We start from the raw sequence: 12,270 nt of genomic DNA, 5'->3' as shown, positions 1-12,270 counted from the left end.
CTGTCTTTCAACTTACAGGTAATGAGGAAGAAAAACTTGAAAAATGTAAATGATTTGAATCGGAGTCAATCGGAGATTTCCTTTTAAAAATGCCGATTCAATACAGCTTCCTACCGATTCAAAAATACTGAATAGATTTTTATTTTCTGGGATGTACAGTTTCTAAGTAAATAACTATTTCCCTTTGCTTAATAAATTGCAAAAATGCGTTATAATTCATAATATTTTGATTGCGTGTCATTTTGACCCTATCGTCTGTATACATACATAACGCGAAAATTGTCATCGGCTCAGTTAGTTTGACCAATCACTCTTATGTAACATGTTGGTGATTTGTAAATTTAATTTTTTTTTAATTTTAATTTTTAATTTTTAATTTTTTGTTTGATTTTGTAATCGAAAAAATCAATTATTAAATAATTGTGGAAGAATTTACCAAATATTGAATTAAAAGTTTTTTCTTTAAAAATACCCTAATTCCTTTTCACGACCTGGTTGGGAAAAATGATACCAAATCATCTGCTGATGTTTGTTTTCATTCTATTCGTATGTTAAATCCGATTAATGACCTCGATAATTTAACAAGAATGCGAAAACCATAAGGATGAGCGGGAAAATTTCCAGGAACGCATTTCTCGACACTGGCTGACCAAATTCAGATTTCCATCGCACACGACAACCAAGTTATTTCATGAGAATTTCCGATAATCGACTTCGGAAATGATAAAGAATTCAGCAAACTATCGTTTTATTGTTGTTGCAAACTAACCTTCATCACCGCAAGATTCCTGATAGAGGAAGGGACTTTATTCATTGGAAAACAACAAAAAAAGAACGACTTACCGAACTTACATGACCCAGAATGAGTGATTTTTGGTATTTAGGTATAAACTGGGTTCAATTTAGTTTGTCTTTTTTCCCTTTTTAGATCTCATAAATTTTAATGCACATTAAAAATTGGAATTCAACGTTTTAAAAAATTAATTGAGGATTAAACTCTTCATTTAAAACATGCTTTCAATTGTCTATTATAAAAAAATATTCTAATAATTATTAAAAAAATTTAACTGAAATATTAATGAACAAACAGTGGAAATAAATTTATTCATATTATGAATAATGCATCTTTTAGTATACTTTTTTTCCAAGATAACTGGCAAAGAGGAAGGGAGGGAGGGAGAGAGAGAGAAAATCTGAAAGGCAGGGAATAAAAGCGAGTTGAGCTTAAACCACAGTAAAAAATGGTTACTCTGGATTAAGAGGATTTGGCGTAGCCGTTATCAGGCAGAACGTTTTCTAGGAAAAAGAAGATCGAGGCGATGCTGAAGAAGGAAAGAAAACTGGGCTGTTCGGTTACGAAGCTCCACAAAAGCATAAATCATTGAAGAGGTGTGAGGTAGATAGGGGGAGAAAGAGAGAGTGAGAGAGAGAGAAAGCGATGGGGGGGGGTGTTTTGAGAGTAGAAAGTGGAGGTCTAACCAATATATCAGTTTCAGACAGTTCAAGAATAAAATAAACAACCCTCGTCCCTTCTCCTTTCGGCCCTTCTCACCAACTTTCTGCGTATATCCTATGCATGTTTGTATTCTAGCAACGCAATATTTCACCAAATCCGATTCCGCCCACCACTTGCCAAACTTCTCAACTGTCCAACTGTCGACGAATCACTAACTGTGAATAAATTTACTGGTTACACCTTCACCTGTCTAGTTTGTTATTAAACAAAATCTAATCAAAAATTTTAAAATTATATATTTCATTCGTTAATGATTTTGTTTCTAAAATGTAAAAATTATGTGTACCAACATTTCTGATAAATTCAAAAAACTTCAAAGTTTGAAGATTTTTTTTTACAAATTACAGAGATTAAATAATTGAATTTTAGAAGAACTTTGTAAAAATTATTAAAAATAACATTGTGCTCGAATCGAGAACTTTTTTTGAACAAACTTGGCACCTAATTCGAGTATACGCTGAATTGAATGGCGTTAGTCGTTTTTTAAAAGGGAAGGGAAATTTTCAAAATATTTGCCATTCGATACCCAGATAGCACGGAAATTGGCAGCAAGCTTGCGGCAAGCTTACCGTGCAAGATAGTCAAGCTTGCCGCGAAAGCTTGCTGCAAGCTTGTCTGAGCTAGCGAAATGTCCCACCCAGGGCAAGCTTGCCGTGAAAGCATGGTGTAAGCTTTCCAGGAAAAGTTGCTGCAATCTTGCCATGAAAGATTGCTACAAGATTGCTGCAAGCATACGAAGAATGATTGCGGCAAGCTTGCCGTGAAAAATTGCCGTAAGCTTGCTACGTAAGGTTGCAGGAGAATTTCAACAAGCTTCTGGAAAGGTTGCTGCAAGCTTGCTGCAATTTTTAAAAAATACATTTTAAATTAAAATATAAAAAATTAATTTAATTAGTTAAAAATTATGATATATTGAAAAAATAACTGCAATTAATACTAGAAATTAAAATGATAAATAAAGTAAGTATATAATATGATATATAAATATTATTATTAAATTAACAAATGTTTAATACATTTAAAAAATTGTATTCATCTTTTCAATAAGTATTTTCATATTTTAAATAAATTTCATAAAATATAACAATAATAACATTGATCAATTCCCAGTCCCCTCAAATTTGTTTCGAAAATTTTCTCGTTAAGTTTCCAAATGAAAATAAACAGGACGTAATTAATAATAATAAACGTCACAAGGATTTTCAAATTTAGAAAACAAATAAATTTTTTTTTAATTTAAAATGTATTTTTTAAAAATTGCAGCAAGCTTGCAGCAACCTTTCCAGAAGCTTGTTGAAATTCTCCTGCAACCTTACGTAGCAAGCTTACGGCAATTTTTCACGGCAAGCTTGCCGCAATCATTCTTCGTATGCTTGCAGCAATAATCTTGTAGCAATCTTTCATGGCAAGATTGCAGCAACTTTTCCTGGAAAGCTTACAGCAAGCTTTCGCGGCAAGCTTGCCCTGGGTGGGACATTTCGCTAGCTCAGAAAAGCTTGCAGCAAGCTTTCGCGGCAAGCTTGACAAGCTTGCTGCAAGTTTCCGTGCTATCTGGGTAGGGACCGTTTGATTTTTTTGATAAAATTTTAGTAATATTATTAGAATTTTAATTTTTTAAATTCAAAATTACTAATTTCCCAAAAAAAAAAAAGAAAATTTAATTCCGTTGTTCCAAGTCTATAGACATTCCGTCTAGACTAAAAAATCAATTTAAATTATTTATGTTCACAAGCCTCGGATCCACTTTAAGACGCAAAAAAAGTCGTTTCAGTCGGTTTACATTCTAAAAAAAGTCGATTTTTTTATTTTAATTAAATTTAATTAGTTAATAAGTATTTTACTTTAAATAAATAACGTTATTAGATATTAAATCCATTTTATTAATTCCTCAATTTTAGAATTTTTATTTGAAACTTTTTTGAATAACTGAATTTTTAAAGAAATATTAAAATTATTAAAAATAATTGAACTTTGGAAGTTTTTTTTTGTTGAAATAATTAAATTTCAAAAGATTTTGTTCAATTTCAGACAATAATTAAATTTTACAGAATTAAAAATAATTTATCAAATAATTTTACATAAAATTTTTTTAAAATAATTGAATTTTGAAAGATTTATAATTCAGATTTTTTAAATTAATTGAATTTCAAGTAATTTTTAATTGAAATTTTTGATGTTGAAAAATTTATTAGAAATTACAAACAAAAATAATTGAACTTTAAAATTTTTTAATATTAAAAAATGCTTTCCGATAATTGAATTTTTGAAGAATATTATATAAAATATAATAAAAAATAATTGTATTTCGGAAGTTATAATTGAAATTATTTTTATTAATTCGTATTAAAATTTTTGAAAATTAAATTTTTTGCTAAATTGAACTAAATTTTTTGTAAATAATTTCATTTTTGATAATTTTAAACTAAAATCATAGAAAATAATTTAATTTTTGCTTAAATTTTCATTGAGATTTTTTAAAAAAATAAGTTTTTAACAAATTACAATTCAAAATTTGCAAATAATTGATATTTCGAAAATTTACAATTCAAATTTTTGAAAGTAATTGAACTTTAGGAAATTTTTGTTTCAAATTTTCGTTTATTTTCGGTTATTTCTGTTATACTGAAGAATTTATTAGAAATTACAGAGGCGAAAATTGAATTTCAAATTTTTTTTTAAATTGAATAATGCGCTTTTAGATAATTGAATTTTCGAAGAAAATTATAAAAATCTTTAAAAAAAAAAATTTAATTTCTGAAGAGTTATAATTAAAATTATTAAATTTCAAAAAGTTTTAGATAGAAAATTTTAAAACTAATAAATTTTAAAAAAATTTTAATTGAAATTTTTGGTGATATCTGCGTTGATGAAGAATTTATTAGAAATTACAGACAAGAATTAAATTTCAAAAATTTTGAATTGAATAATGCTTTTAAATAATTGAATTTTCGAAGAATATTATAAAAATCATTTAAAATAATTATATTTCGGAGGTGTTATAATTGAAATTATTAAATTCCAAAAAGTTTTAGATGGAAAATTTTTAAAATTATTAAATTTTTAAAGGTTTTAAATTAAAATTCTTGGTAATTTTATATTTGCTGGTTTTATTAAAATTGTAAACAATTGTTAAATTTCATAAAATTTTGAATTGAAAAATTGTTTAAGATAATTGAATTTGTAAAGAATTTTATTTTAAATTATTTAAAATAATTTATTTAGAAAAAAAATTTTAGTTAAAAATTAGTTAAATAATTGAAATAAAGATCTTAAGAAGATTTGCATTTTATACAAAAAAAAACGTATTTTGTTTAAAAATTAAAAAAAAATGTAAAAAAAAGTCATAAAATTCGCATCTTATTAAAATAAGTCGAAAAAAAGTCTTATAATCCGAGGCCTCTGTTCATGTTTGGATATAACAGTATAAAAAATACTCTTACAAGGATTAATAAATAAAATAAATCTAACAAAAATATTATCATTATTTCGAAAGAAAAGAAAAGATAACAATAAAAATTTCCTGTGAAAGAATAAAAAAAAATGGAATGTAATAAATTAAGAATTTAAAAGAATAGAAAGAGACTAACCTGAAGACTAGGATGACAGCCCAATTCAAGTAAAGTCCTCACAACACCAACGTGGCCTCGATTAACCGCGATATGAAGAGCTGTTTGTCGTCTTTTGTTTCGTACATTGAGATCTGCTCCTGCACCGGCAAGTAGAGCCATTACACCGGGCTCATCGCCAAAAGCAGCGTGATGAACCGCTCTATCACCGTCTTTGTCCTGCAATCAGATTAAAACTTTAAGTGAGAATGCCAAAACTAATTTACAAAATAACAAAGCTCAAAAATTACCTTAATGAAACATTTGCATTATTTTATTAAAACAAAAAATTTTGTTCCTTTGATATTTATTTCATTTTTATACTAATCAGGATTTTCATTTTTATTCAACCAAATAATTATTTAACATAAATTTGATTTAAACAATTTTTTTGATAGATTCTCAAAACTAAATTTTGATTGAACAAAAGTTTTATTCAACAAAATTTACATTTTCGCATGAATTGAAAAATCAATCATTAGAATTTTCATTCAATATAGAATTTCATTATTAAATATAATTTTCATTAAGCCGCGAATTTGATTTTTTCGAATTATTATTTTGCTGAATTTCCATTTAAAGGAATTTTAATTTAACAGAATTCTTATTCAATCGAATTTTAAAAATGGTAGAAATTCAAATTCAACGAATTTTTTTGTATGAATTTTTAATTAATAGAATTTTTAAGTTACCGAATTGTCATTTGTCCGTAATTTCGGCTCAATTTTTAAAATTGGCCAATTAGAAATTAACAAAGAAAATTGTGATTGGACAATTTTAAAAATTTCGCCGAAATTTTTCTGTCAATTCTTGGATCGGCCATTTGTAATTTCGGACAAATGTAAAATTAAAATTCGTTTAAATTAAAATTCTTTTAAATAAAAAATCATGTAAAGAAAATGAATGTAAAATAAAAATTTTGCTAAACAAAAATTTGATAGCTAAAAATTTTGTTTTGTAAAACTTCGTATAAAAAGAAATTCTATCAAATGATAATTCAAAAAATGAAAATTCCTCTAAAAAATAATTATTTCTGATAAAATTATTTGAAATAAAAATTCGTTTTAATAATTTGTATGAGATAATCATGCGCCCCTAATTATTATAAATTATTTTTCTTAATTAACAAATATTTTTATAAATAATAAAATTTAACTAATTTTCATATTAATAATAATATAATAATAATATTTATTTTTTAACATGATTAATAATAATTCTTTATTAAAATATTATAAGAAATTAAGAAAATAAGAAATTATTGTAAAAAAAAAGAAAATGGAAGATCAAGTTGAGAGGTACAGCCCACGTGTTAAACCCCTAAAATGGGATGGGTCCTAAGCACCCAATGAGGCCCTTTCCAACTAATAGATTTTCCTCCATTTTTCTCATCATCTTCTTTTGTGAAAACCAATAATATTTTAGCCAGCCCATTTTTCCCTTACTTAAAATTATGGGACGCTTGAATACTCCCCTCATTGAACTTATTGAAATTTATGAGGTATTGAATTAAAAATTATGGAATATTTAACAGAATTTTATAAAATAAACTTTAAATCTTAATAGAATTTTTATCTAAAAAATTTTCATTAAGCTGAACATCCAGTTTTCTATTTATTCATGGTATAAAAATTTGAATAAAAAGTAAGTTTCAAATAACTATTATTTTTATCATTTAATCATTCTTTTTTTTTAATTATTTCTACCTATTTTTCTATCAAAAAAGAAGTCGGAGGTAATTCTTGTAGATTCTTTTTTTTTCACTGAATCCGAATCTAAAATGAAAAATGGCACGTTACAATTCTTTGTAACTTGAGCTCAAATGATAAAAAATGTCTTTTATAACAATATTTATGAATTTTTTCATGGAAACTAAAATTTTTTTTTAATAATCTCCAACAATTGTATCAAATAGTAGTTCTCTTAAGCTTTTAAATCCATTTTATTCGTTGCTTTACGATTCATTTCTTTCACAAGAGTTATATACGCATATATACATTTGAATTCACAATGTTTAACCCATAAACGACTAACGTGACTTTAAATCTTTCTTGGTTTTGCTGCTGAAATCATTATCAGTATTTTATTAGAAATAATTATTTTTTAGACGAATTTTCATTTTTCGAATTAAAATTTGATAGATCTTTTTATACGAATTTTTACATAACAAAATTTTTAGCTACCAAATTTTTGTTTGACAGAAATTTACAGAAATTTTAGTCATTTTCTTGAAATGACTTTTAATTTAAACAAATTTTAATTTAAATTAATTTTAATTTAACAGAATTCTGAATTTTCATTAAATCGAATTTTATCTGATTCGAATTTTTAAATGACAGAAATTCGAATTCACCGAATTTTAATTTGTCCGAATTTTTAATTAATAAAATTTTTAAGACGCCGAATTTTTATTTGACCGAAATTACAAATGGCTGAATAAACAATGGACAGAAGTATTTCGGCGCAATTTTTCAATTTAACCAATCACGATTTTCTTGATAATTTCCAATTGGTCAGAATTTTAAAAATTGCCCCGAAATTTTTCTGTAGATTGTTTGTTCTGCCATTTTCGTAATTTCGAAGAAATGAAAATATGGCGTCTTAAAAATTTTATCAGTTCAAAATTGGTACAAATAAAAATTCGGTGAATTGAAATTTCTGCCATTTAAAAATTCGATTCAATCTGAATTCAGTTAAATTAAAATTAATTTAAATTAAAATTTGATTAAATTAAAATTATCTTAAATAAAGTCATGTAAATTAAATGACTATATATAAAATAAAAATTCTGACAAACAAAAATTCGATAGCTAAACATTTTATGTTGTAAAAATTCGTATAAAAAGAAATTCTGTCAAATTTTAATTTGTAAAATGAAAATTCTCCTAAAAAATCATTTGTTTCTAATAAAATACTGTAAAATAAAAATTCTAATTAATGATTTTTTATGGGACATAATCATGTGTCCATAAAAAATTCATAAATGTTGCTAAAATGAACATTTTTGACCATTTCAACTCAAGTTATAAAGAATCCTACACTATTTTTCAGATCAGATTTTAATTTAGCGCTAAAAAATTTACCTTCGATATTTTTTGTAACTGAAAAAATGATTTTTGCTATTATTCTTTATGTCTCTTTTTTATTAACAATTTGTTTTCATAAACATCAAAATTATCAAGAAATTTATTTATTTCTTTGTAATTACTTATAAGTATATTATAATTTATCAAAATTATTTTGTGAAAAAATTTTCTTGACAATTTATGATTGGTTAATTTTAAAATTCGCGCCAACACTTTTCTGTCGAATATTTTTTTCGGTCAAATGAATATATTTGGTGATTGGATAATTCTCTCAAATGACAATTCTGACAAATAAAGTTTCGATGAAAAATTACAATAAAATGTAGTGAAAAATTCCAGGTCTGGAATTTTTCACCAGAATCAACTTTTAAGTTGTAATATTACAAAATTATTGTCTTTTTAAAAATCAACAATTTTGAAAAGCATAGATTGTTGGAAAATTTTAGTTTTTAATTCAAAAATTATTATTTTCTTTGATAAAGAAATAAATATTTCATTGATGAAAAATAGGATTAATAATTAAATAGAAATTAAAAAATAGAATACATACTTCAATTTCGACATCGGCTTTGTAGCGAAGTAAAATTTTTATTACTTCTAAATGACCATTTTGACTTGCAGCTTGTAGTGCCGTATGACCAGCAAATACACCATTCACATCAGCCTCTGGTCGTTTTAGACACTCTTCACATTTTGTCGCATCACCATTTGCTGCTGTTTTTACCAGCTCTTCATTAACATCTCCAGAAACGTGGGTTTCAAACAATTTTTTTAATAAGGCTGATAAGCGTTCTGAAATTTTAATTTATTATCAATTACTACAAATTAAATTAATTTTTTTTAAATAAATATTAATTTAAATATTAATATAAATTAAATAAATAAAAAAGGAATTTTTATTAAAAAGTAAAATAGATACGTTTAATTAAAGTAAAATCAAATTAATAAAAATATCAATGAAATAATAACAATGATTTAATAACAAACCTCCGCTACTATTTCCTGGTACACTGCCATCGCTACTCGCAACTTTAGTTACAGCTTGAGGATTGTAAGTCCAAGCTGTACTACAAACATCAACTTTGAGATCACCATCGTGGTAAATTTGCTGTACTCTTCCAATTTTGCCAAGAGTCTAAAAGAAATTGTGTAAAAGTCAGTCAAATAAAAAAATAATACTAGCAGGCTTCGCACTCCTTAGCAGAAAGTTAGACGTGAAAAATATATTTTTTCATTTACAAAAACAATTACCTATTAATTTAAAACAATCCGTTTTTTATAGTACTTTTTTGAAAACGTATATTTAGTTTTATATTGGCATTCAGTCTTTAATTTCACGATTGACACGAAAATATTTCCAGTGAAAATTAAAAATTTTTTTCCTAACCTTAATGAAAATATTTCAAGAGTTTTTCAATAACATGCCTCGGATTGCACTTTTTCGATTTTTTATTTTTTTAAATTGAATTATTAACAAAATTTATTAACTTGAATTGTTTGCAAAATCAATTATTTTCAAAAATTTTAAATAAATTCTTCGAAAAGTACATGATTTAAAACAATTTTCAATTGAAAATTATTCACTAAAAATCAAATATTATCTAAAGTTTTTCAAAAATCTTTTCATCAATTCAAAATAAAAGTTTCAATTAATAATCTCCTGGAATTCAATTATAATTTATGAAAATTTTAACTCAAACTCTTCTAAAATACAATCACTACTAAATTTTGTATCTAAAATTCTTTGTTGAATAATTTAATTTTAATAATTTTAATCAAGATTTTCAAAAATTCAATTATTTAAAAAAAAATTCCTTTTTTAAAATTCTCCAAAGATTAATTATTGTTTATAAAATATCTACAGAAATTCCAATTTACAAAATTTTTAATTAAAAATCTCCTGAAAATCAATTAGTTCCAAAAATTATTACCATTGCTCTTCCAAAACTGTATTATTTCTAAAAATTTTAACTTCAATCTCTTTTTCAATTAATTAATTCTAATAACTTTAATACAGTTTTCAAAAATCCAATTACATAAAACGTTTTTTAATCATTAATTCTTTAAAATTAAATTTTTGTTTATATAATTTTTAGAAAATTTCAATAATTCAAGTTTATTAAAATTTTAATTCAAAATTTCAAACATCAAAAATCAAAAATTAAATTTTTTAAAACATTTGTAACTGAAAATTCTCTAAAATTCTCTATAATTTGATTATTTCTAAAAATTTTATTTAAAATTCTTCGCTAAATTAATTTTGTTAATAACTTATTTATTATTTTTAACAATTCAGGGAAATAAAATGCTTTTTGATTAAAAATACTCTAAAATCCTATTATTCTTTAAAGTTTGTGAAAATTTATGAAAGTTTCAATTTAAAATCTCCTGAAATTTAATTACTTTCAAACAAATTTTTAATAAAACTCTTCCAAATTCAATTAGTAAGTGAATAATTAATTGAATGTAAATTCAATTGAAAATTTTTTTCCCAAATTTTTATATATATAATTCTTTGTTTAATTAATTATTTTAACAGTTTTAATTCAATTTTTCAAAAATTTAATTATTTAAATCGTTTTTTAATTAATGTTTATATTAACAACAAAATTATAATTTTTGAAATTTCAAAAAATGGAATTATTTCTAAAGATTTTAACTGTAACTCCATCAAAATTCAATTATTTAGAACATATTTTAGTTGAAAATTCTCATTATTATCTGAAATTTGTAAAAAAAAAATTCATTCATTCAAATTTATAAAAGTTATAATTTATAAAAGTTTTAATTGAAAATCTCCTGAAATTCAATTATTTCTAAAAATTTTAAATTAAACTCTTCCAAATTCAATTATTTTTAAAATTTTAATTAAAAATCTTCTGAAATTCAATTATTTCACAAATTTTCATTTAAAATTAATTTTTTTTTTCAATAATATTTTAATGAAATTCATGAAAAATTTAATTATTTAAAACATTTTCCGAAATACTAAATTCGAATAATGTGCATAAATCAGACTTGAAAAATTTTCTTTTTTTTTTAAATATAATTTTAAATTATTTTTGAAAATTTGTTCTCAATATGAATTGAAATCTGAAAAATTTGTCTCAGTTTAATTCGGTGGTTTAAAAAGAAAAATTCTTGAAAATATTTCTGTGAAACATTCTTATCAACGAATTAATAAATTTGATTTAATTTCTAATAACAAATTGTTAATAATAATAAAACATTTATCAACTAATTAAATTTATTGAATTGAAGCGCACATTTCTTTTTTACGTAAAATTTTGATAGTAAATTTTTTCGTTCTTGTTTTAAATAATAGTTTGTATGAAGAAAAAACTAAAAAAAAAATTCGCGTTTTTTGTTCCATAATTTTCCAGATAATAAATTCTGAATAGTAAATTACACAATATAATAAATTCTGTGTAAAATATTTTTAAAAAGTTTGTTCAAAAAATCTATTACTTTTTTTTTTAATTATCTTTACCAATTTTTAAAAGAATAATTTTTATCGATTTTGCAATAACCTGAATAAATTGTATAGTTATTTTCATGAACTTACTGGTGCCATGGCTTCGGCCCATTCTCCATGTCCACGTTGTAGCAATTTAATTTTCTCTATATCATTGCAGATTTGCACTAAATCGCCAACAGCAAAAGTTTGATTATCGGTATTGGAATTGGTTACAGGCACTGGTATTTGAACTTTGGTTAACACGGCAGGATTAAATGTCCATCGATTACCACTAGGATATGAAACAACAATATCATGATCCTCATCAATACCGACAACAGTCCCAGTGGTACCCAGGCACTCAAACATTCCATCTGTCCAACCGCCATGTCCGTGTTGCAGTGATTGAACAATTTCTAATTCTAAATCAACATTTACCTATGGACAAAAAAAAATCCAATTTCAACAAAACATTCTCCAATATTTGCATTTTTTTTTTCATTTTTATTACCGCTTCTGCTTCTATTTAATTTTTCAAAATATTTTTTTTCATTCGTTTTCATTTCATTTTTTATTTATAACTTCACCGAAATTTTAGTTAATATA

General features: G+C 24.2%; 1 protein-coding gene across 1 annotated transcript in view; it reads right to left on the bottom strand.

Moving 5' to 3' along the window:
* The window catches only part of LOC127285259 (E3 ubiquitin-protein ligase MIB1), a 490,224-nt gene that overhangs the window by 473,467 nt on the left and 4,487 nt on the right, over positions 1 to 12,270 (bottom strand). The window contains exons 5-8 of the mRNA XM_051311173.1: positions 11,773 to 12,102; positions 9,195 to 9,342; positions 8,758 to 8,999; positions 5,104 to 5,301 (exon numbers count right to left, since the gene is read on the bottom strand). Of these exons, the coding sequence (XP_051167130.1) occupies positions 5,104 to 5,301; positions 8,758 to 8,999; positions 9,195 to 9,342; positions 11,773 to 12,102 (918 nt within the window). The remainder of the gene's footprint in view (positions 1 to 5,103; positions 5,302 to 8,757; positions 9,000 to 9,194; positions 9,343 to 11,772; positions 12,103 to 12,270) is intronic.

Source organism: Leptopilina boulardi, unplaced genomic scaffold (assembly GCF_019393585.1).
Source record: "Leptopilina boulardi isolate dan_hultmark-lab unplaced genomic scaffold, ZJU_Lbou_2.1 LbouV2_330, whole genome shotgun sequence".
NCBI classification, from domain to species: Eukaryota; Metazoa; Arthropoda; class Insecta; order Hymenoptera; family Figitidae; genus Leptopilina; species Leptopilina boulardi.
This window is presented reverse-complemented; position numbering and strand designations above follow the sequence as displayed.